We start from the raw sequence: 26,410 nt of genomic DNA, 5'->3' as shown, positions 1-26,410 counted from the left end.
TGGTATGTGGGTTCCTGCGTGCTCATCCCAGATCGCTATTTAAAATGAACGAAATCGGACTACAACCACGCCCACTTTTTCGATATCGAAAATTTCGAAAAACCGAAAAAGTACGATAATTCATTACGAAAGACGGATAAAGCGATGAAACTTGGTAGGTCCGTTAACCTTATGACGCAAAATAGAAAATTCGAAAAATTTTGGACAATGGGCGTGGCACCGCCCACTTTTAAAAGAAGGTACTTTAAAAGTTTTGCAAGCTGTAATTTGGCAGTCGTTGAAGATATCATGATGAAATTTGGCAGGAACGTTACTCCTATTACTATATGTATGCTTAATAAAAATTAGCAAAATCGGAGAACGACCACGCCCAATTAAAAAAATATATTTTTTAAAGTAAAATTTTAACAAAAAATTTAATATCTTTACAGTATATAAGTAAATTATGTCAACATTTAACTCCAGTAACGATATGGTGCAACAAAATACAAAGATAAAAGAAAATTTCAAAATGGGCGTAACTCCGCCCTTTTTCATTTAATTCGTCTAGAATACTTTTAATGCCATAAGTCGAACAAAAATTTACCAATCCTTGTGAAATTTGGTAGGGACATAGATTCTATGACGATAACTGTGAAAATGGGCGAAATCGGTTGAAGCCACGCCCAATTTTTATACACAGTCGACCGTGTGTCCTTTCGCTCGGCCGTTAACACGATAACTTGCGCAAAAAATGATATATCTTAACTAAACTTAGTTCACGTACTTATCTGAAGTCACTTTATCTTGGTATAAAATATGGCCGAAATCCGGCAACGACCACGCCTACTTTTCCGATATCGAAAATTACGAAAAATGAAAAAAAATGCCATAATTTTGTACCAAATATGAAAAAAGAGATGAAACATGGCAATTGGATTGTTTTTTTGACGCAAAATATAACTTTAGAAAAAACTTTGTAAAATGGGTGTGACACCTACCACATTAAGTAAAAGAAAATGAAAAAGTTCTGCAGGGCGAAATCAAAAGCCTTTGGAATCTTGGCAGGAATACTGTTCGTGGTATGACATATATAAATAAATTAGCGATACCCGACAGAAGATGTTCTGGGTTACCCTGGTCCACATTTTGGTCGATATCTCGAAAATGGCTTCACATATACAACTAAAGGCTACTCCCTTTTAAAACCCTCATTAATACTTTTAATTTGATACAAACACTCTAGAGTAACCCCTGGTCCACCCTTATTGCGATATCTCGAAAAGGCGTCCACCTATAGAACTAAGGCCCACTAAGTTTTAAATAATCATTAACACCTTTCATTTGATACACATGTCATACAAACACATTCCAGGGTTACCCTAGGTTCATTTGCTAAATGGTGATTTTCCTTTATTTTGTCTCCAAAGCTCTCAGCTGAGTATGTAATGTTCGTTTACACCCGAACTTAGCCTTCCTTACTTGTTTTTTTATGAAACAGCATTCAGAAATACATACAACCACCTGGGACTGTGACTGGGAATAAGAGATGGAGAGGAATAAAAGGAACTAGAGATAGGAAAAACGAGAGAAACTGAGAAAGTTATAGATTTAGACAAAGGCAGAGATAGGTATAGATGGAGCAGGGGAGGGATAAGAAGCCGGAGAGAAGGGATAGAAAAGACGGACAGGGAGAAAGAGACGCAAAGAGAGGAGTGAATAAAAGGGTAAAGAATAGGTGGGTAGAGTGGGAGGGAGAGTATGAGGTTAACACTTAGGGCAGAACAACGCCTGCCGGATCTGCTAGATATTTCATATATTTTTGTTTCATCTATCAGGAATTTGCTGATTTTTTATTGAATAAGAATAAAAAGTTTTATTTCTTTATACATGTAAATCCCTACAAATAAGTCCCAATAACAGCTGTGGGTTGCTAATGAACTCTCTTGAGATTTTTTCATTTGGCTAAGCACTTAGTAGCCAGTCTAATTATATACTAATTCTTTGTCCAGAAAAATAATTCACTTAACTTCTAGTTATTGCTCGGAAAGTCAAATAGGAAAATCCATGCTTTAATTGACAATTAATAACTGTAACGATTTTCATAATTGCCGTACCAATCTTGAAAACATCTTACCCTTATGGAAAAACACATAGAAATAGAAGAATAACAAATTACACATTAAGACACAAGCACTTGCTTAAGCTAAGCTACTAAAACGACACAACGCGAACTCCATAGAAAAGTAATTAAGTTGTTGTCCCAGTAATGAGTGCAAACAATCATAACAACACAAACTGCAATTACAACTTCAGTCAACAACAAAAAATTTAAACAATAATTTAACAAAAGTTAAAAAGCGGGTAAAAACCAAGCAAAATGACACTGAGCGACACGAAGCAGAGATAACTTAAAAGAATAATGATTTAATTTGTTTTTTAGTTTTAATGCAAGACCGTGTTCAAACATGTGCTAATTTAGTATAAATGCAAAAAATTTTTTTTAAATTTTTATATAAAATTCCCGTCCCTAGAAACGAAAAGATTAGTAAAGCTCAAATCTATATGTCGGCCATTCTGTGGACTATTTTTTTGACATTCTCTTTTATTTTATGCTTCCTTTTAGATATGAAACCTGACAAGGGCATTTCTAGAACATTTTCAGTGTTACCAATTTTCTAATGTGTATGGGAAATCTACTTATTTAACTACAGATTTTTAATACGTACGAAAATTAAGATAATCTCGATATATCAATGGTTGAGTGGAATACCAGCCTGTCCCGGCTGCCAGTTCAAAAACGCCCTATCTGACAATATTTTTTAAAAACACCCTCTTTCGGAGTTTGTCTCAAAAACTCACTATGTCAGAATTCCATTGAAGAGCGCGTTATCGCAAAAAATTTTCGTAATCGCCCCAAGTAAGGTTAAAAAATTTTATTTACACCCAGATAGGGAGTTCTTGAAACAAATTTTGAAATGGGGCGGTAGACCACGTTCACACATGCCTTAATCTACAATAAATCATCAATCGATAATCTACGTGTTTACATATATTCCATCCCTGTGAACTAGATTATTTTCTGTAAAATTCTCTTCTCTTTTTTTTGTGCTTCCAATTAAAGATTATACTCTAGAGGTGGAACTTTTTCTATGAAAAAAATCCGAATATCTAAAATTTGTTCATAATTATCGATTATCGAAGGGAGAAATGTATATGGGCAATCTAGTTGTCTAATTAACGATTAGATATTAAGTTTGAACATGAAGATCCCGTTATATGTATAGTACTTATGGAAAGTTTTTCTCAAATGGGGCGTTTTCGAAACAGCGACCGAGATAGGATGATAATCCACTCGGTAGTCGATATGTAAACTCTGTCTAGGCTTAAGCATGCACCTATTTTAACAAAAACCCGTATGCTGAAGCTGATTCTGTCTATCATGAATGTGTTCGCTATCCTTAGACCGAAGTTTTTCATTCGACAACAAAGTTAAAAGGCAATATTTCAAACTAGGTTAAATTTTCTCATAGGACCACATATAACAATTTCCATAGGACCACATATAACAATTTCCATAGGACCACATATAACAATTTCCATAGGACCACATATAACAATTTCCAATAACTTGCAAGCCCGTCAAGATGCTGGTGGCTAAACGTCTCATAACATTCTAAGCCCAAGTTAGTGCTTCTAGAATTTCTTAAAGATATCTTAACATATTTGGTCAATTGGCAAAGAAATGCTTAAGAAGATTTTGATGCAGGTGCTGAGTTGGCGTCCAGAGCGCATCTCAATGACTCCTTTTGCTGGGCCCCAGGTAGAGCAATAATGAAAGGAAGCAATTTGATGATAAGATGCCAGGAATGGTTGAAAATATATTTATACTGGGGGAGGAACTCCGTACGCACAGCGCTAGATTACTCCCTGAGAATAATCGAGGAATACGCTATGAGGTCAACGAACTTAAAGCTGACAATTCTTTTTTTTTCGTTCCCATATGGTTCTTCTTCTACTTATTTTAGCGATAACGAGACTCCATGAAAGTTTGAGTGAGTTTTTTATAGGACAACGTTGCACCTTTTAGGTCATCCAGCCCACTTTTTTCGTGAGAAAAATGGGGCCGCTAAAGCCTCCCCTGCTAAATAACAGGAAACGCCACGGGTAGTTAAGGTTAACTATTGGATTTAACAATGCGCGATCCCCTGAATCCCTATTGTTAGTCAAATACTGACAAACCGGGATGATCCTTGTGGCCAGGTTTGAATAACTAATAAGAATAAGAACTAAGAAATCTGCATTCCAATAAGCTTCCTCTGCAGCCACGTTTAGGATGAGGAGGAAGGGAAGTCCATTCGTCACTTTCTTTTCCGAGTACCAGGACTGCAGAAAATATAACACAGATTGCTAAGCAGACATTTAGCTCCTAGCTAAGTTTATACGTGAAAGTCCATTTCATTCACAACAGTCAAAAATGTGTCCAAGTGGAAGAGTTATGGAGATTCTATGCCAGCCCTCTTAACCTAACCTAACCCAACCTAGCATAGATATACTCCTCGTGAACATATATCTACAGCTTCCTTAAATCCTTAAAAAGTGGCGCAGACCCCTCTGATATACTCGTTCAGGCAAAAACAATAACAATAAGTCTACCCATAAGACGTGCTCTAGCAAAATGGACCAGTTCAACGCACATAAAAAAATCGATACTTGGTAAAGTCGCATGCTCCTTTGCTACTCATCCCGGATTCATCCTATACTTATCGTCTTTTTTGTAGGGTTACTATTGAAAAAAAAAAACAATTCGAGAAAATTTTCTTGCCATCTTCACTCAAAGCTTCGCTGCCCAATTCTTACTTGTGGCTGCACCGTTATAAAATTGTTGAGTGTTAGCAAATATGAAATATTAATTAAAATATATGGTCAAAAACGCTAAATTCTGTTAAAGAATACAAAACCCAAATCCGATAGCGTACAACAACTGAAGTTAATCCTCAGAAAATTTAATTGTTGGATATTGGCTGCAGTGAGCTGTAAAATAACTGTAAAGTTTTTATGGTGTATAAGTTTTTCTTCGTTCTTTTAAACTTTATTTAGGTTTAGTTCTCATTTTTTATATTTTTTTACGACTTTTTTGCGTTTTTCTAGTATTTCCTTTTCTGCTTCATTTATCTCTCATCTCACGCAACCGCAATCACTTTGCCGGTTGTTGTTGACCACCTAAATTTGGAGTTGAGTTAACAGTTGCGCCCATTTTAGCCAGCACACGTTGCATTTTATGGTTGGTCATAACTTTTTTTTGTCCAGTGATTTGTCTTCTTTTTTGGCGAACTTGCTGCTATGTAAGATGTTAGTTAGAAGTTTGTAACGAGTTGGTATTGTGAAGACCAAAATTTAATTAGCTTGTGGCATTTTGAAAATCGTTGGACATATTACGACATTTGACCTGAGTAGGCCAAATAAAAAAATTTTATTTCGATAATTAGATATTAAAATTAATTAAAAAATTCCATCGTTAGTATTCGTAGGATTTGGTTGTTTTTAACTTTGGGAAAATAGCTAGCTGTAAGAATGTTTAGAATACTCGATAAATATTGTGACTAATTTTATTACTCCTCGATTTATTCTCTGCGGTCATTGACTCGAATTTTTCGAGGTTATTCATACTAGTTATTATTTCATTTGGATTTTGTCTGTCGAACTCGATGGAATGCACTAATGCTTTCTGCTGGCAACTTGCAATACATACTTCATTTAACAAGGCTAGATGCTATTTTGGCCCTAACTTTGGTTTGTCTGCATAATTTTTAAGAAGTTTTTACCTCTTACTCTCACTCCTCCTCTCTTCCCCTTTACTTACCCTTTAATTCACTCATCCCTCTGCCTTTTTCATACTCTGCGTCCCTTTCTCTCTCTCCGTCTTTTACTCATCTATTCCTATCTCTCTATTTTCGTCTAACTCTATCTCTTTCTCTGTCTCTTTCTTCTTCCCTCTTTTCCCTTCTCTATAGCTCTTTTTATTCTTCTCCACCCTTTATTCTCATTAATAGTCCCAATACCAGCCTCAGAAATAAGCAACACTTTAAAGGGACACCAAAAGAGATTTGCCGATTATAGCTTCACATGCATATTTATCCGTTTTGCCAGATTGATGCAACTGAACCAAATATCACAATAAAAGTTACCTTACTTTAAAGCTCGTATCAACAGCTTTCATTCGATATCCATATTGTATAAACACATTCTAGGGGTAGGGTCCACGTTTTGGCCAGTATCTCGGGACCCTAGTCACCCAGGGGTACGAAAAATTACCCTGTACTAAAGCACTCATCAACAGCTATCATTTGATATCCATATTGTATAAACACAATCTTGGGGTACCCGGGTACACACTTTGGCCTATATCTATAGACCCAACCATCCAGCGAGATAAAAGTATGCCTATGGACTTCCGTGGAGGAAACTACATAAGTATGCGCATTTTTGCATTATTCCGTTGTGTAGTTTAGGCGCATTTATATATGGGGTATTCCATCCCATTTCGACCAATTTTGTACCCGACCCCTTTAGAATTCTTCTTTTTCTAGCTTACGAAAAACGTTTTTCAGAATTTTTTCAAATTTTTTCATCCAACTCAAAAAAAGTTATGAATTTAAAAAAAATACCGTTTTTGTTTTCAAAATGCTATAACTTTTTCAAAAATTGACCGTTTGGGATCTTTTCTTATTTTTTTAGTTTGTTCTTACATGTACTTTTCGGAAAAAATACAAAAAAATTTTTAAAGTTTTTTTTTTTTTGTAATTTTTCAGTTTTTCGAGATTTTTCGAATTTCGCCTTTTTTTTTTTTTGTCATAAAAAACTTCAATCAATTCTGCAATCATCCCCACTAATTCCGGAGTGGGCCGATTATTTTTTTTTTATTTAATTGAAAAAAAAATTTTTTAAATAAAAATTTTTTTTATCTATTTTATTTATATAACAAAAAAATTTAAGAAAATGATTTTTAAGTATTCTTTTCTTTATATATGTTACATTATTTTTTAGAAAACTTACATTTTTACTGTGTCAGTCATTAAACCTGGTTATTTTAATTGTATATTACCATAATATATAAAGAAAAGAATATTTAAAAATCATTTTTTTACATTTTTTTGTTATATAAATAAAATTGATACAAAAAATTTTTATTTTTGAAAATTTTTTTTTTCAATTAAAAAAAAAAAATATAAAAAAAATCGGCCCACTCCGGGATTAGTGGGAATGATTACAGAATTGATTGAAGTTTTTTATGAGAAAAAAAAAAAAAAATGGCGAAATTCGAAAAATCTCGAAAAACTGAAAAATAAAAAAAAACTTTAAAAATTTTTTTGTATTTTTTCCGAAAAGTACATTTAAAAACAAATTTAAAAAAAACAAAAAAAGACCCCAAACGGTAAATTTTTGAAAAAGTTATAGCATTTTGAAAACAAAAACGGTGTTTTTTTTTAAATTCATAACTTTTTTTGAGTTGGGTGAAAAAATTTGAAAAAATTCTGAAAAACGTCTTTCATAAGCTAGAAAAAGAAGAAAAACTTTCAGCCAATTCTTAAGGGGTCGGGTTCAAAATTGGTCGAAATGGGATGGAATACCCCATATATAAAAACTGGGCGTCATTTTCGATACGAATCTATTCTGGGTCCAGATAAGCCCGTGTACCGAATTTGGCGAAGATATCTCAATATTTACTCAAGTTATCGTGTTAATGGACAGACGGACGGATGGACAGACGAACGGACATGGCTCAATGAAATTTTTTTGATACTGATGATTTGGATATATTGAAGTCTATATCTATTTCGAATCATTTATACCTGTACAACCAACCGTTATGTTACCAAAGTTAATATACTCTGTGTGCAAAGCACGCTGAGTATAAGTACACTGCTATATAATTTCACTCTGTGGGACTTTATATCAAACAAGTTCCCAACTTGCCTGTTCCCCGCCTTTTATAGTATTTTGATGCTACAGTCTCTTTAGCAAGAAGCGTCAATATCTTCCAATCTTCGTTCATTACATCATTGAGAGAATATAGAACGAACTATGTCAAAATATCAATAAATTTAGGAAATTATTATATAATTATTGCAAAGCACTACTATTTAGATAATGATCCCATACATGTACCTCATATAGGTTTACAATACCGTGAATAAATAAATAAATAAATACTTACCATACGGTTGTGGTTCAGTGCTGCTCGTAATCACGTCCATTCCGACATCATATACAAAGCATTTTATAAAAATTAATTGTATATACCAAAGCCTGCATATTGAAAATTTTCAACGACAAGAAAGAAATAATTTATTGGAAACTAATCTTGTCAGGCCTACTAAATATCTAATACCATGGTACTCGTCCATGTCGACATCGTTAGTAATATAGCTCTACATTTATTTGAACTGGATATTGTTAAAACTTAGATAATGTGTCAATTTCGTAAACTTTGTTACATATATTTACATATATAGATATTTGTGTACTAAATATCTTGATACACAGTTGAACATAAATAAATAAATAAATAAATAATTAACTTGCTATTTTAAATTAATACAATTGAGGAGTTGCGTGCAGAACGTCATCTTCTTTGAAAATTACGTTTTGAGATTTTCGTGTTTTACACATTTGAGGTGATATAACATTTTTGTTCTTGTAATATTTGAAAGATTTTCTTGATATATAGCAAGGCGGAACCATACAAGGTGGCAGCTCGGTGACATCCCTACAAACAGGAATAAAATTTACATGTACTTTGTTTTTGTAAATCAATGGACTAATGTCAATGCCATTTTTTTAATCACGAAGCAAAAAATTGGCACAGAGCTTTACATTTTGCAGTGTCACGAAATCAGTTCAAAAATATAAGCAAATATTTGGTTTAGGTGTAAAACTTGACCGCCGCTTCGAATAGAGCTGTTTTACGCAAAAAGGGATCTTCGAACGTTGATCTCTTTTTGCACGCAACTCCTCAATTTATAATTATTCGATTCCTAATGGAATTTATTTTGTCTTACCTTTCTTTGCAGTTTATGGCAAGCGGGTTATAACGCGCTCCTGTTTCTACGAGGACTTTGATGATACCTCCGATCGTTGTGGGCATGAGACATCATCATCTTATATCAAAACGGTTTTTTGTCAAACGTGTAGCACGGATGGATGCAATGGCGTTACTGCTTTCACACCATACGTTTCGTTAATGCTGCTACCGTTTGTCACGATTTTAGTTAAAATTAACAAATGAAGATTGGCGTAATGAAAATTGAGTTTATAGAGGAATTTTCTTAAATTCGAAGGCAGAAAGGCTTTTTAGTTGTAAATTAAAAAAAGAAGAAAAAATTATTTAATATATTTTAGAAGTTGAAAGTGGCGTTTAATATAGCTTTTTAAGTTAGAAATTTAATTTTGATTTACATACATTAATATTTTACATTATGAATAGCTAAACATTTGTATAAAATCAATTTTGAATAGTTAAATTTTAATTTATGTACTTTTGTAGCTCATGAATATTTAATAACTATTTCAGGTTATTTTTCTAAACAAATTAGTATGTAATGCGTTTTTCGCTATATAAAGAGTTTTACTCGAATTCGCACATTTTTTTAATGAATACTTGAAACATATAAACCGAAATATAATGTAAGCAATGTTACACTAATGTTACACCAAAACTAAATTCAATAAAAAATGTTACACTAAAAAAAGAGCAAATGTTTCAAAGTATGAGAATTGTTTACAATACATAACAATAACTAAGCAAAATTCTTAAAATCATTCATAACACCAATAGCCCAAATACTTTATATTTTTACCAACTATCCTAATTTATATATATGTACATACATGACTACATTCATAAGGCTATTAAAACTTGATTATATTTTTTCAATAAATCAATTCTACTAATAGCGCTTTTGTCTTAGAATGGCTATCTTATTACGAATATGGTATAAATTTATGGATGTAAAAATGACAAATGTCCAAATAAAGTAACTAATTTTGAAATGAATTTAAATTTTAAAACTTGGATAATATATAATATATGTGTGTAAATATCCACAAAAACTAACCCAATTCAATTGATACTAAGATGTCCTAAGGCAGGCCATCTCGCGCAGCTCTCGTTGACAGTCTGAGTACTCCATTAAGCATTTGAGGGCAAGTACTTGGGGAGACTAATTATAATACATGATGGACTTACAGGTACATATTCTATCAAAATTGCTTTAAGCTAAGACGGCTAAAACACACCAAAGCCTTCGTATGTGGGAATCTTGTAGATACCTTCAAGTGTATTCGGAACCACTAATAGTGCGCCCTCTATACCTTTTACTTGTTTTTAACTGGTAAAATTAACATGGCGCTGTCATAGGCGGTGAAAATTTTCCCCGTTGTATTACCTTTTTTACAGTTCCTAACTAGATAAATATTTACACTTTAGAACTAGTTGGTTTATTGGCACTGTTTCGATACTTCCGAACTGGTGTAAACATTTACAATTACTTTTGTTGCCTTTGCCAATAGTTCCGAACAAGCGGGAATATCAGTGGGAAAGGCTTTAAGGTATAGGGAAAGAAAGCATATGCATAGTCGAAGGTCTTTAAAGCTAATGACAGTTTTTTGTTTCTAGATACCCCGTAGCCGATTTTTGAACTAGAGAAACTGAAGAACCTATCGAACTAGTGTTTATTTGGTTCTTTAGGTTTAGTCCTGAACCAAAAGTTTAAAATTTCAAAATTATTTTAAAACAACACCAAAGAATCTAACAAATATAAAAACAAAATTTTGTGGACACCTCTGGTTTTCAAATAAAACCCAAAAGTTCAGAATTATGCCATAACTCAGTGGATAGAGCGTACCATTCTGATCTATAGCCCTTCGACCCGAAATCTGTGGACGGACCGCACAATTTCTCATTTTTTTAATGCAAATATAAACTTAAAATTAAAACCAAGTTTACCGCACTTATTCTCACGTAAACCTGAATAATCTAACAATAATTTAATTTTTACCAAAATTTGGGTGGATCATACATATGGTATAAAACAGTGTCGCATTTAGGCTCAAAATTATAACCTTGCAAGAGAAGTGGTAGATGGCGAAAGTTATAGAGATTATCTGGTCTGACATCGTCTTCTCTGGTGGCCTTGTTGCATTTATATTAGTATAGGAACTTCGCAGGCAAATACTGTCGCACCATGTAACGCATCACAACGTTATCTTCTACAAATTGTTCATTTGCGCACACGTGTCAACGGAAGATCAAAAAAAGGTAAAAAGGACTATATCTATGGAAATATATAAAAAAAGCCTATTAACACCATGATATTAAAATCCTGTTTAGCGACCTTAACGCCTTCGTGAACGGAAAGGGAGCATTTGGTGAAGCTGTGGAAAAATTCAGCGTTCATGATGGTGCATGTTCCAAATGGTTGGCATTGATTAACTTCTGTGTAAAGCTCATATAGCTTATCATTATAGCTGCTTCGATAGTCGCCGTCGGCCACATGGACAGGACCATAAATAATCTTGAGTACTTTCCTCTCAACACCGTGCATGGGCTAAGTATGATGAGGAACTTGCAATGCGTGATTTTTTCTCGTCGAGAGAGGACTTGCTATCATCCAAGATAGACTCGGTATATTGGCGTCTTGGCAGCCACGTTACTGTTGAAGGAGAGCCAACCAGCTTTCTGGGGACAAGAGAACAATTGCTATTTTAGACTGAGTAAGTAATTGAAACGTAAAGTCCTCTCTATCACTTGCATTCTGAGGTAAATAGTCGACTTAACGATGTTTCTTACTCACTACGTTCAGCCGCTGAAGACAACATAGGGTTCCCATGTCCTCGGAAGTATAACTGATTAATGCCACTCTGCCTCGAAAAAGAAATGCACTACCTGTAGAGTCAACCTTTTAACGAGGGAAAGTAGATTAAAAAGAGTAGTCCTATATGAACGTTGGAAAATAAATTGAGATGTTCCATCTCTTTGTCATCCTCAAAGCAATTTTTTCCGCCACGTCTGAGTTGGACCCCTTTTAGCCACTCGAAACCAAATGAAGGCGATTTCTTTTACCTGGTGCCAGAGAAGATAACTCAGACATCGAAACTAAAGTACTACGGAGCAATATCTTACAAGAGCCAGTCGCATAGCAGATGCGGGTGGTATCTTTTTAATTGGCTTTAACACACGCAAAGTTAATTTTGGCTTCTTTGTCTAACATAAAGAAGCGAAAGCACATTGTATTCCGAGGACCGAGAGCAAGTACTGTGCACTTTAACCTTAACAGCCGCAACACTCTAAAGAAGGTCGTATATTTCGAAATTAACTTAAACAGCGAAAATTAATTGAAGCCAGAAATTTGACGAATAACTCTCATTCTACTTTAAACTGACTAAGCTATTGACTCCTCTCTCGACGAGTGAACATAATGCTCTATAAGTCTGTTGTCAAAACCGCCCTGATACACCGCTCGGAACCATGGACTCTGAAAAGCACAAAGCATGTCACTCATTGAGTACTCCAGGTAAAAGTTCCTCAGAAGATTCATGGCTTTTCCGTTATGCTATCTGTAAGTTTTGAAAGATGCCCTTTTTAGATTTACTACTAAGATAGATGATCCGGCCCAGAAGGTTTTCCCGCAGACTTCCGACTTTGGCAGCAAAGGTAAGAAAGGCTGCAAAATGGCTTGATGTTCCCAATTGTATCAGTAAGCACCTGAAAAACGTACGAGTAGCATAGCAATGAATGAATATGACAATGTTAGTTAACACAATTGTTTTCCAACAATTGAGTGAGTTAAACATTTGGCGAACTACCAACCTCCCACCCGCAACTATATTTCTTTCAGGTAAGTTTTTGGTTATTATACCATTGCGCGTTCGTTATCGCTACATTTGATGATCTCTTTAACAACAAGTTCTTCCCCTATATATTATTAACAGTTCCATAATTTTCTTAAATGATGAAGTGCATCATTTAGATATTTTAGTGTTTGCGACACTCACTTGCCAATAGATCCTTAATAAGTGCTGACTAAAATGTTCGCTCCACAAATTAGCACCCACCAATGCTGTCCCGACTGCCGTGGCAAAAGCATGTAAGCTCACTTTCTTGGAGTAGAGTTACTCAAGTTCTTGGTTTTTATTCCGAGAAATACGGTTACAGCACGTTCTATCATTCATTTATTAATTCAGCTTTAAAATGAACGGAAATACGAATTTGTAGTGTGGCATTCCTTGTTATGATTTAATTTTATTTACACTGAACTTTAGAATTCTTTGTTGTTGTGTTTATTAAAGTTTTTCGTGTTTTTTTTTTTTGCAGCAGTTTTGCTTAATTAATTCTCATCCTATGTCCACGCACGCGTTGTGCATCCGCACATTTACGGGCACATTTACGGCCTTTGACCGTTGCATTGTTAGTTGCACACATATATAGGTACTAGGGTGATTACTATTTGTATGCGGAGATATTTGAACCAAATATACTTTTTCGTAGAGTTTATACTTTATAGATAAAAAAAAAATCTGACGTGTACATGAAAATCGCCGATACACTTGTATTTTTATTTTTTCTCCCCTTTCCGAAAAAGTACATTTGGTTCTTAGGACAGAACTAAAGCTCGTTTTTGTAACGCAGTGTAATAAGCCGAAGATATAAACGTCGCTAGCCTTTAGCAGCTGCTCCAATTTTGTACTTTTAAATGGCCATCTATGTCCTACCAAGGTAAAATATTACACTTTGAGCAATTTTAGCCAAAAGACAAACTTAAGGTGGAAGGTTCGAACTCGGTTTAGTACTCAAACTTCGCCAAAATCAGTTTTTGCTGTAAAAATAAATGGACAACGACCCATCTTAAAATGAAATTATCTAAATGACAGTTTGGATGATTATAGACCAGAGCTAAAACTTCTTTAGTGGAATGATTACGTTCTGTTTATTTTGTGCAATATCTCAAATATTATCATGAATGTTATATCGTAATTTTCCCCAAGTTGTGTTCCAAAATCTCGCGCTGTTATAAACTCTGATTTGTGTGGAAAAACCAAAGTGGCGATGTAGCACCTTCAAACAATAAAATATAAAGCTGAAATATTTACAGGCCATCTTTTGTTCTGATGTCCTGAACAATGTTTTCAGTATACCAAAAGGAAAAAAAAAAATATTTTTTTGCCCACCCTATGAAAAATATTTATGTTTGTTCATCATATGCATATTCCGTGACTGTCATTTAATTGGCAATGACCGTGCCTGCGGGTCGAAGTAAATTTTAATTATTACACAAAGAACTCAAATCTCTGTATGGATATTTGTTTATCTAAAGCTAAAGCAATGACCTAACAAAATTAGCATACTTGGAGCATACCATGTGATCTTTTCTTGAGGTATACACCAGAAGCAATTTTACGGAGCTTATTAACAGTAAATCAATTCATAGCTTATTATGGAGAGCAGGCATGCTTAACCAACGAAACGATATCATTTCGTTACGATAATCAACGTTAATAAACGAAACGAAGTCATTTCGTTTCGTTTATTAACGTTAAGATCGTCAAATTAACGAAATGATTTCGTTTCGTTTTCTGCCATATCCAAACGAAATCAAATCGTTTATGTTGATTATTAATTTCAAACTATGCTGGCAAAGCTGATTGATGGCGGAGTCATTAAAGGTGAAAGCATTAGCCAAGCTGATTGCAACTTTTCTCATGAATTTTGACAGTACAAACATTTCTCAGAGTATTTTTGACATTACCACCAACGAATTACACAAACAAATTACATAGAGTTTGTGTGTGTATGTGCGCTCGTTGTTGCCACCTTACGGCTTCACCATGGCTATAGCATTGCCAGCACAATTCAAACATAAAGTATCACGTTTTTGTTAACGTTTTTAACGTTATCTAAAGCTTTTAGTTTCGGTTAAAAACGAGATACAATTTATCTTGATAATTTCTTTATCGATAATATTTCGAAGTGTTTCAACGGAAACGGTGGAAATTTTTTGATAAACGATTAGCTTAACGTTAAGGTGCATCCCTGATGGAGAGTATAGAATTCAGCCATACTAACAAGGGACAGGGTTAATAAGCTGATAATGTTTAAAAGCTGTGCCTCTTTATCCCTTCCGTAGCGCTTAGTTGAGAATTTCCCAAAGCTTAACATTACTGAGTTCTGAGGCCCTCGAAAAACGGTTTCTCAATATGAACTATGTAAAGTAGTCAAATGTATGCCCTACTCTTCACACTGGCTAAGCAGACTTGATGCTATCGCAACAGGCCAGAGAACAATGGTTACTCTCTTGCAAGTACCAACTGTATACACTTATTCCATGCATAATGCGTAGCGAAGATTCTTCATTGAAATAAGCCCGCTTAATACAATAGCCATATATATGCATGTTTTCTATATTTTATTTAAGAAAAAGAGAACTCCAAGCCCAAGGCACGTTCGAATGCCATCCGAGTCCTTTTGCCCTCAGAGCTTCTATAGGGCATGATCTTATCGCCTCTGCGATAGCACCAATAGCAAATTGTTTAACTCTCCCTAGCATGTTATTCATGAAGTTCGCATCGACTGCCTTCCACTATAGCAACCCTCTGTAGGTTAGGATTGGAAGAATAACCGCCTTGTACAACCATATGGTGAGTTCTGGTTATATTCTACTTCGCTTTTTTTAGGCATCCTAGGCCCTATCGCCCGTTTGAACCTATGCTCTGAATTAAGCCTAAAGCTTTACTTCGGCGAAGTTAAAATTATTCAAGGAGATATTCAAGGTAAGTCCTGAATCTTCGTTCATCCACTCAATTTCCCGCTCATTGCGTTGAGACACTACGTTATCTGCATAGACCACCTCAAGACCATTTCCGGTAAGATTTTCGAAAATCCTGTCAATAACACGAAGAGTGTGGGAGAGAGGAGTCCTTACCCTATTCACTGCTAGCAGATATTCAGCCCTATTCTGCATTTCGACTTGGATTGGAATTTTTTCGATTTGGCAATTTTGGTATTCTGTGTTCCGATCTCCTTCGATCCAACTTCGAATCGTTCGATTTTTTGTATTCTGCATTTCGATCGTAGTTCCGTTTTTCTAAGTTGCAAATTAGTTGGCGGAAAAATATTTTCTTTTTATTTTTTTATTAATTTATAACAGAATTTTAACAAAAATGTAAGTAAAACTTGTTAAGAAACGTAGAAGGCTTGATGATGATTGTTTTTTATATGTTTCCAGGTCAAAAACAACATGTCGATGTCGAAGTCCTTGGACGTATTTGCCCCGCAAAAGTATCTAGCACATACTTGAAAGCATCCTTGTTAAGTCGGAAGTTTTTTTTGAACCTAAATAAGAAAATAAGTCATTATACTTTACCACTTTTAAGTTCAATTTCTTACAATTCGTCACTCATCTCAAATGGATTACACAAATTTCGCAATATTTGCCTTTCCATTCTCGCCTGGCAATTTTCGTATGCGTTGCTTTCCAACTTCAAAAATAATGCCGCGGCTATTGATTCCTAGACAGCTATAATTTGTGTCTGTTCGTTGAGTCCAATTATATGCCAAAGCAAGCTGCCGGCGTAAAGGAAGGTGAAGCGAAAACGTAAACAATCCTTGCGGAAAGAATAAATAAACCTTTATAAAGTATTTTAGGCCAGTGCACTGAAATTAGCATCCTTAAAATTCAAAAATGTCAACTATATTTGTGCAGGAATCCGTTGTAACAAAACACGTGGCCACGGCAGGGAATTGGCCAAAAGAACGACAAAAACGCACTTACAATTATGAAAGCACTTCACTCAAAAAAATATAACACTGCGGCAATATATTCTATTGCTTTTTTTTTGTACAAAATGGCGTGGATAATAAAATATAAACGCTTTTCAGTGTTTTTTACAAATTTTCATTAATTTATTTTGTTCCAATGTTCACACATTCCGTACCAACAGCTGATTTCGAAAAATCATTTGCTCTTCCTCTTCTCTTTACGATTCCGTCGTAAAGCAGAATACCAAACTTCGATTAAAGCGGAGCGTAGAACGGGAACGTAATCGAAATGCAGAATAGGGGTGATTAGATTATTTTTTGTTGCTTCCAATATTAGGGAGCCTTTAATATCAATATCCAAAAAATATAGCCAGAGTAAAGCGTAGTCTCGGTTCAGCTGCACTTGAGCTAAGCATATTGGCATGTTGAAAGGTATAGGATCATGCGAATGCGGGCGGTTAGTAGTCATTCAAAAAGACAGCGAAGCACTAGCGTATCCAATGTTGTTGAAACTTGAATAAGCTCTCGTAATAATTTTTGGAATTAGGACTCATATATTCCAATAAGGGTGTCACTATAAAGTAAATTTCGCGTAGCATGGCTGGAAAGATTTAATTTGGGCATGGGGATTTAAAAAGTCGAAAACTTCTGATCGTTTATTACATCTAATCAAGCATTATTAACCTATTTATTAGTCTGCATAATTTTTAGACCTTTGATTAAATATGCCTAGAACTACAGCTGATAAATTATGAGTTGTTGAGCAATTTGCGAAACTCATTTTTGAGCCTGAAAAGTTAGGTATTCCTCCAAAGGAAATATCATTTTTTGCTAAAAAATTGTTGGACAAGTTATTTGCAAAGCACCATTTAAAGCTTTCAATCATTGACTTCTACCTGCCTCAGCTAACCACACAAGTTGATCGGTGAAAACCACCCCCGTCCCTGAATGAACACAAAACACACATATATATGTATACATACACAAATATTCAATTTGGCAATACCTGTTCCTACACCTACGAACTATAAGTATAAGATAAACAACAAAGGTCATAACTAAAACTGACACTGATGATGGTGCAACGCCGAAACTGGTCTGTCTCCAAACCAAATTTGACAAAGAATGACCGACAATAGTTCTAATATACATCATAGCTAGGCTTTTTCACCATTACACCTAACTTAACAATGTTATGTGGTAGAATGCTCAAGCTAGCTGTGCTGTTTGAACGTTTGGTTCATAGTGAACACACATATAAAATGGTTTTTATATAAAAATATAATAAAGTTTTTTTAATTTCTTAACTATTTTCATAGCTAAGCTTTAAACTGAAAAAACCTGTTTTCATATCGGAGGTTGCTGTGAGGAGTTATTATATTAAACTAGAAGACCCGGCAGATGTTGTTCAGCCCTAAATTTGGCTTATCTGCATACATTTTAATAAGCTTTTTCCGTCTGACTCTGCCCTCCCCCCTCTTCCCTTTTTCCTAATCCTTTTATTCACTCCTCCCTCCGTCTTTTTCAATTCATCTATCTCCATCTTCGTCTCATTTTTTCTCTTTCTCTTTCTCAATCTCATTATCCTTCTCTCAATTTTTTCTCATTCTTCTGCATTCCTTATTGCCTGTCCCAGTCCCAGTCCCACTCCGAGTCTCAGTCCCAGTCCTAGTCCTAATCCCAGTCCCAGTCCGTTTCTGGATAATATATTACTCTGTACTAAAGCACTCATCAACAGCTTTCATTTGATATCCATATTCTATAAACACATTCTAGGAGTACTCGGGTCCACGTTTCGGCCTATCTCTCGAGACCATGTCGATCGCAACGAAACCTATGTAATAACCACCGCGTAAGGTTTACGCAACTTGTGTGAAAGTTTGAACAAAATCGAGCAACGCATCTCTTCAATCACCGGCGACCAACTAACACACATTTTAGCATTTCTTGTTATAAATATAGATTTTTATTTTTCACACTTCACTATAATATTAAAACGAAATGCAGATTTCCGTTGCTTTTGAAATTCGGCTTAAAAATTGCACATGGAACAACTAAAGATACGTAAAATTTATTATTACGTATAAAAAAATAAAAAAAATTTACAATAAAATAATATTGCGACTATAAACTGAGAAATAACCTATCCTATATTTCAAGTTAGATCGAACTACACACGGGGTGCAACAAATTCAAAATCGGTTCAGTAGTTCAGGAGTCCATCGGGAACAAACATAGTGACACGTGATTTTTATACATTAAGATTTTATTTAAGCGGCTTCATTTTACAAGATGTACTAGCAGATCCGGCAGACGTTATTTTGGCCCCAACTTTGGTCTATCTACATAATTTTTAAAACGTTTTTACCTCTTACCCTACTCGTCCTCACTTCCCCTTTTTCTTATCCTTTAATTCACTCATCCCCCTGTCTTTCTCATTCTCTGCGTCCCATTCCCCCTCTCCGTCTTTTCCTCATCTATTCCTATCTCTCTATTTTCGTCTAACTCTATCTCTTTCTTTGTCTCTTTCTGTAGTTCTTTTTATTCTTCTCCACCCTTTATTCTCATTAATAGTCCTAGTACCAGTCCCAGAAATAAGCAACACCAAAAGACAGTTGGCGATAATAGTAACACGGAGTTTATGCGTTTGAACTCGAACATTTTATTTCGGAAGTATGTATGTGTATTATTCATATCTTTATTTCGGCTTCGCACGCATATTTATCCGTTTTACCAGGTTGATGCAACTAAACCATATATCAAAATAAAAATTATTTTACTTTAAAGCTCTTATCAACAGCTTTCATTTGATATCCATAATGTGTAAACACATTTTTGGGGTACACCTTGGTCCATATCTTGAGAACCTAGCCACCCAACGAGAGAAGACTATGCCTATGGACTATGGACTTCCGTGGGGGAAACTACATAAGCATGCGCATGTTTGCATTATTCCGTTGGGTGGTTTAGGCGCATTTATATATCTTTGTATATAAAAATCACGTGTCACATTGTTTGTCCGCGATGGACTCCTAAACTACTGAACTGATTTTGAATTTGTTTTACACCCCGCATGTAGTTTGATCTAACTTGAAATATAGGATAGGTTATATCTCAGTTTATAGTCGCAATATTATTTTATTGCAAATTTTTTTATATGTTTATACGTAATAATAAAATGTTACGTTCATATTTTCATGTGGTGCGGATATACTTCCGTGTAATTGGTTGGGGTTTAATTAAACAACGTGCTTATCAATAAAAAATATTATAGCGAATGATATCACAGTATAGCACATCACCAGGCCCCTCTAGAGGGGGGGGGGGATTACCACCGGACCCCGGGCTTCTGAGGGGGCCCGCGATTTAGAAGTACTAAGACATTTTTTTTTAATTCAGGAGATTCTTTAGTTGTTCCATGTGCAATTTAAGCCGAATTTCAAAAGCAACGAATATCTGCATTTCGTTTTAATATTATAGTGAAGTGTGAAAAATAAAAATCTATATATATAAAAGGAAAGGCTAAAATGTGTGCTAGTTGGTCGCCGGTGTTTGAAGAGATGCGTGGGTCGGTTTTATTCAAACGTGGACCCGGGTACCCCTAGAATGTGTTTATAGAATATGGAAAACAAATGAAGCTGTTGATGAGTGCTTTAGTACAGAGTTATATATTATACCGCTGGTTGACTAGGGTCTCGATATATAGGCCAAAACCTGGACCCGGATACCCCTAAAATGTGTGGGTAAAATGGATATCAAATGAAAGCTGTTGCTGAGAGCTGTAAAGAAATTTTCATTGTGATATCCGTTGCATGCGAAGCCGAAATAGGGACATGAATTAATAATACCCACATACCTTTTTACATATGTCCTATTCAATTTGCCCGAAATTTAGTAGATAAATTTGCCTATATTAGAATTTACGATCCTTTTTTCCGAGAAGTAGACCAGAAACGGACTGGGACTGGGATTAGGACTAAGACTGGGAGTGAGACTCGCACTGGGACTGGGACTGGGAGTGGAACAAAAGAGATAGAATGAGAGATAGATAGAATGAGACGAAGATGGAGGTAGGTGAAGCGAAAAAGACGGAGGGAGGAGTGAATAAAAGAATTAGGAAAAAGTGAAGAGGGCGAGGGCGACGAAAAAAGATTTTTAAAATGTATGCAGATAGGCCAAATTTAGGGCAGAACAATGTCTGCCGAGTCTGCTAGTATTAGATATAAAGAACCAAATTTTATCAGAGAAAGACTGCCTATTTGATACTCTCAATTTATTTATCCGAATAATGCTGTTACCGCTTAGTAACATCCAAAACTTTATCCTAATAATACATACACTTAAGTAGGGTGTCAAAAAAAGGGAGTCCCCCTCGAATTCCTTTTTAACTACAACTACTTTTTCCCAATGCTAACAAATGAAATATCTTTTAAGTCTCATATAAAACTTCAACTGGCATTAGGTAAGAAAGATATTACAAAAAAGTTAACTAAAAAATATCGCAAAATTAAGAATATCAAGGCGAATTCGAAACGCAATAAACTTTGGCATATCCACGAAATTTTCCAATAACTTAATACACACAGCTCAACTAAACGACCAAATTTAGTATTACATTATAGCCAATAAATATAGTATTTATTAACAATTTTCAACGCACATGCTAAATATTTAACTTCATAGAAACACAAAAAAAGAAAAAAATTTAACACAAAAATAAATAAGTTGTAATAAACTCGAATTGGCAATATCTATGAGTTTATATGCAAATATTGACATTTATCTTATTCATTAAACGACAACAAATTCGAATGACGATCTGCCTGGGGAAAAACGCAAAAAGCGGGGAGGAATTGGAGGAAAGCTAACGAGATATATACAGACAGTACTTATATTATTATCCCATAAATTCAATAAAAGTATAAAAATATATGCAAACACATACACATGAATCTATCTATACACAAATAATCACATGCTCGCCATTTGCGTGACAGCCTAATGACTGAGAGTAGACGGCGCACACGCGCATGCGTTATGCGTCCGATTATTTTTTATTGAACGTACAAATAAATTGTCGGTTTTTTATTCTAAAAAACTGTCAATTGTGAAGGAAAAAATTGATCAACAAACAAGCCAGTTGAATTTACTTCTAAGCACGTACTTACCAAATATTGTTAACATTGTCTATACAGATAATGCGAAATAAATCGCAGCGCTGCTCAAGCCAAGCAAAATGTTAGAAACCTCATGCCACATGCAATTTGCCTTGGGCAATATCAACAGCAACCAACTACAACTCCAAATGCCACGGGCGAAATAATAACATATCTACTTATGTAATGTAATATTTATTTTGTTATAAGTTGCTCAAAAAGCAATTTTAAAAAGGCATGGCTCATGATCAGTGGGCATGCCAAACCGGCCAATCAAGTGACTGACCATTCGCATACGTTCTTGGCAGACATTTGGAAAGTTCGTTGCGAAAATATTTTGTTTTGAATCGTAATGACATCAACGGTCTCTAAAATAAAATTTGAAATCAGTTAGATAGCGTAAAGTGAACTGATCTTGTATGGGTCACTCACATTACAAAAAGAAGAAGTGTGTTGCTGTTAAAACTACTGAGGTAAGGGAGAAGCAGCGCCACGTGGCTCTTGTCATTAGTGATACATCGCTCCCGTGACTTTTCTTCTTCTTGTTACGATAAGAAGACTCCGAATAGGAGTTTTATCGATATTGATAGTCCTTTACCAGATATATACGCCATGTTTCAGAAAATAGCACCATCACGGGGACGTTTTCATATGACCACGTTCAACATTCTAGTTCATCCAACCCAATTCTTCAGTGAGGAGCTTGGAGTCGCCAGAAGAGATTTAGATGATTAGGTTGATAAATATTTTGGATAAACTATAACTATAAATTGAGCTGGAAAGCAATTGAAATGGTTGCGCTAGACAACTCCTTGAATCCTGTTGTAAAACGGCTTCTAAATGCCGATTCTTGGCCTTGAGGGCTGTGGTAGAGTCATAAGTTACAGCCTAAACTCCATGTCCCTGCGGATACAGAATAAAGACAAACCAGTAATGAAGACTCCGTTGGTGGAGTCTTTGGTTGAACAGGGTAGGCTTGAGCTAACCCCAAATATACGCAAGCGGTGGTGGTGGGGACGGGTAATATGGAAACGCCTTGAGTGGACTGGACGATACTGCATTCACCTTGCAAGATTTGACTTTAGGTAGCGGAAATCCCACAGGCACGGCCCCAGTGACCCTCCAACTTGTTGGATGTGACACCGCAAGCGACTCCTGGAGTGAAAGATTCTCGGTATGAGACCAACATTCGGCAATTGGGTAGGCTTGCTTGAGAGACGAATAAGAAACTCGGAAACGGTGACAGCTCATCGTGAGTCATAGCTACAACCAAACGGGAAGAAGCAGAAGAAATAGCAGAGTATGCACCCACCGAGCTCTTATGCTTAAGCGGAACCTACAAGTTATTCCGCATCATTCAAAAGCTGATCGGTTGCCTTTCTCTTGGGGAAGTTTGATCATTGAGGCTGAGGCTATCTCTCATAATACATTCTGGAGTTTTACCGTCACCAACCTTCGAGGTGAGTATCTTTTAGATTTTATCCTATTTAATAATCCAAGGTTAAGTAGTCTCGACAGCAAGCGTAGCTTTGCTACCGCTAACAGAAGAATGTTTCTGTTTTAGAGGTGTCGAAGCGTTAATAAAACGAGTCAGACTCCCTCCATGAGTTAAGCTCATCGTTAGTAATCGAAGAAACGATACAGGTGATTACAAACTCTTATTACACTGCATTTAGTGCCTCCTGTCCTGTGTCTTGGCTCAGGCAAGACTGAATATCACTATGATAAAGGTCCAATCTCGCAAAGATGCCGTAAATACGTTCAATAAAACAAAAGGACTCTTGGGAATATTTTTGCAAAAATACACTGAAAGAAAAAGACTGGTAAAATCAACGGATATTCGGGTCAATTCAACCGAAATTTCTTCAAATTTTTATCCATCACATCATCAACTGCGCACAAATCGTTGATTCGTAATTGACCGTTTTAGTAGTCAAATGAACAAAAAAAGTTGTTGCGACAGCTTTGTATGAAAGTATCTATGTTGCCATATAAATAAATAAATGTAAGATGCGATAACCTCCGAAGAGATTTTAGGCCGAACTTCTCTTCCAATTTGCGTCGTGTTCCTTTTTAATTTTTCTTACAAATTGGCGGGACGCGACCTTCTTGTTTTATGCCGACTCCGAACGGCATCTGCAAGGCATATGAGTTTTCACTGAGAGCATTTCATGGCAGAAATACACTCGGAGTGCTTGCCGAACACTGCCGAGGGGCGACTCCGCTTAGACAATTTTTCTTCTAATTGAAAAAGCTTGTTTCTAAAATTTTGATGTGGTGGCGGTGGTAGGCGGTGTGGTAGGCGGAGCACGCTACCATCACACCACGGCGAACGCCATATAAATACGTAAATATGTGAATACATAAATACGCATGCTTGCTACATATACATACATATGAATATAGAAATGAAAATAGTAGTCACAAAACTGATTCTCAATTCTTTCAGTTGCAGCTCAGCTCATTCTCAATTTCTTCTCTCGCATGTAGTTACCACACTTGAATGTTTCGAACAAAACTTGTAGTATAAATGTTTGACATAACATTTTAAATAGAGAACTTGTAAGTTATAAAAAAGTAAAGAATCCAATCGCAGGAGGGTAATTCACCACTGGAGTAACTTTACATGTAATTCGGCAAGTTTAATTTTCGTAGCACTTTAAGTTGAAACGATTCCAAAACAACTCAAACTTTTATTTTGTCGGAAACATCAACATTAAAAAAAGATGTTTTTTTATTATCTTATTAGATTCGTTCGGGTTAGTGAAAATTCATAAAAACTTGAACATAATGTTACTAACTTTGGAAAAATCCTGTTCGTTTAAGCAAAACTTTTGCAACAAGAGGGCGCAATTTTGCATTTCGCTTGGACGAGAAGTTGCAAAATTGTACCCGATAAATAGGTGTCCCAGTATCTCATAATTTTTTGCACAGTAAATTCAAAAAAGGGTTTTTTCTTTTTGTATTGGTAACTGAAAAACTAGTTTTTTTATTGTTTTCCCATTTTGTGTGTTTTTTCGATTTGATGGTTTTCCCGTTTTGGTGTTTTTTTTAACATGTGGCACCATCGTCATAAGAACAAAGTAGAGAGCGCAGTGAGCGTAAAATTCCCTTTGAAATTCGCGCATCCCAGCGGCGAAAGTATGAATTACGTAATCCAATACTTCTCCAACACTTCGAGTCAGTATGCAATACAGAATCAATTACAATCAATATTACTTTTCCATAAGCATGACCGCTTTGTGGACAGAACTCATTACTTACAACATTACTGGTAATGGAGTAAGTAAACGATATCCGAACAATCTTCGGATGTTTATTACTCTAAGGCATACTTTTCTGAAATTGTAATCGGCATTGTAGAGAGGTCACCCACATAACGATACACGATTTCTAAAGGGTAAAGAACCTTGTAACACAGCCACTATACCAATTCGTGTACTTGTAATCGAAGTGGTAAAGTATAGTGAACACATTGCACATTACATTTATGCATTTGTAATCGGCAATGGAGAGAGGTCACCCACATAACGATACACAAATCTGAAGTGGTAAGTGCTCTTGGAACATAATCATTGTACAACTTAGTGTATAATTCAAAGGCAGGGTAACAGCAAAGTAAATTATGTATTTTCATTTATACCATTTGTAAAATGTTTATTTTTATTTCATTTCATTTATTAATAAATGCATTAGTACAATAAAAAAATTATTTTTTAGTACAACAATAGTAATTTAACACATATCAAGCAACATTATTATTATTTATTAAATTATTATTTTAGAAAATATTAAATTTATATGAAATATTTCATCAAAAACGCTTCAAAAACTTAAATAGCATCCACAAGCCTAACCTATATATATACCTATAATTAATAAAAACACTGAAATATTATTTGAGAAAAAAAAACGTCAAAAGGATAAAAAGAAACTAAAATACGAAGTCCATATTTTTCGTATATGTATATCTTTGGTGATTTCTTATGTACTACCAGCACTTTCAATATTTTCCTTGTTTTTAATTTGTTTAATTTTATTGTCATATTTTCGTTTCGCTAAGCGACCCTTCTGCGTTTTGAATGCTTGTCGTATAAATAAATTAAAAATAAATGTAAGGCGCAATAACCTCCGAAGAGATCTAAGGCCGAGCTTCTCTTGCTTGTCGTATAGTTTGTTTATATATGCGCTCATTGGTGCCATCAATTTTTAAAGCATCTGTAAATTAAACAAAAATTAGGACTTGATTTGCATATATATATATAAATATAATAAATAACACAGTTCTACACAAAACACAAAAGTGTATTGGGGTATTCACGCCAGCAGCTTATCAACTTATCTTAATAAAAATTATTTGCCTCTAGTATAATTTGTTTTTTGGAAGTAATGTAAAAAATATACCACATAAGCATATAAGCTGATAACTGTACTCAAGTGAATACCCCATATGTGTCTG

At 35.1% G+C, this 26,410-nt stretch overlaps 2 protein-coding genes across 2 annotated transcripts in view; one reads left to right on the top strand and one right to left on the bottom strand.

The window, feature by feature from the left end:
* The window catches only part of Oseg5 (intraflagellar transport protein Oseg5), a 140,755-nt gene extending 132,499 nt beyond the window's left edge, over nt 1-8,256 (bottom strand). Inside the window, exon 1 of the mRNA XM_067766903.1 lies at nt 8,198-8,256. Within this exon, the coding sequence (XP_067623004.1) occupies nt 8,198-8,237 (40 nt within the window). The 5' untranslated portion in view covers nt 8,238-8,256. The remainder of the gene's footprint in view (nt 1-8,197) is intronic.
* LOC137240509 (UPAR/Ly6 domain-containing protein twit) overlaps nt 1-10,036 on the top strand; it is an 86,615-nt gene extending 76,579 nt beyond the window's left edge. Inside the window, exon 3 of the mRNA XM_067766904.1 lies at nt 9,054-10,036. Coding sequence (XP_067623005.1) covers nt 9,054-9,268 — 215 coding nt within the window. The 3' untranslated portion in view covers nt 9,269-10,036. The remainder of the gene's footprint in view (nt 1-9,053) is intronic.
* Nucleotides 10,037-26,410: the final 16,374 nt, after the last annotated feature.

This window comes from Eurosta solidaginis, chromosome 2 (genome assembly GCF_040869045.1).
Source record: "Eurosta solidaginis isolate ZX-2024a chromosome 2, ASM4086904v1, whole genome shotgun sequence".
Taxonomy (NCBI): domain Eukaryota; kingdom Metazoa; phylum Arthropoda; class Insecta; order Diptera; family Tephritidae; genus Eurosta; species Eurosta solidaginis.
The sequence above is the reverse complement of the archived record's forward strand: the minus strand, read 5'-3'. Positions and strand labels throughout refer to the sequence as shown.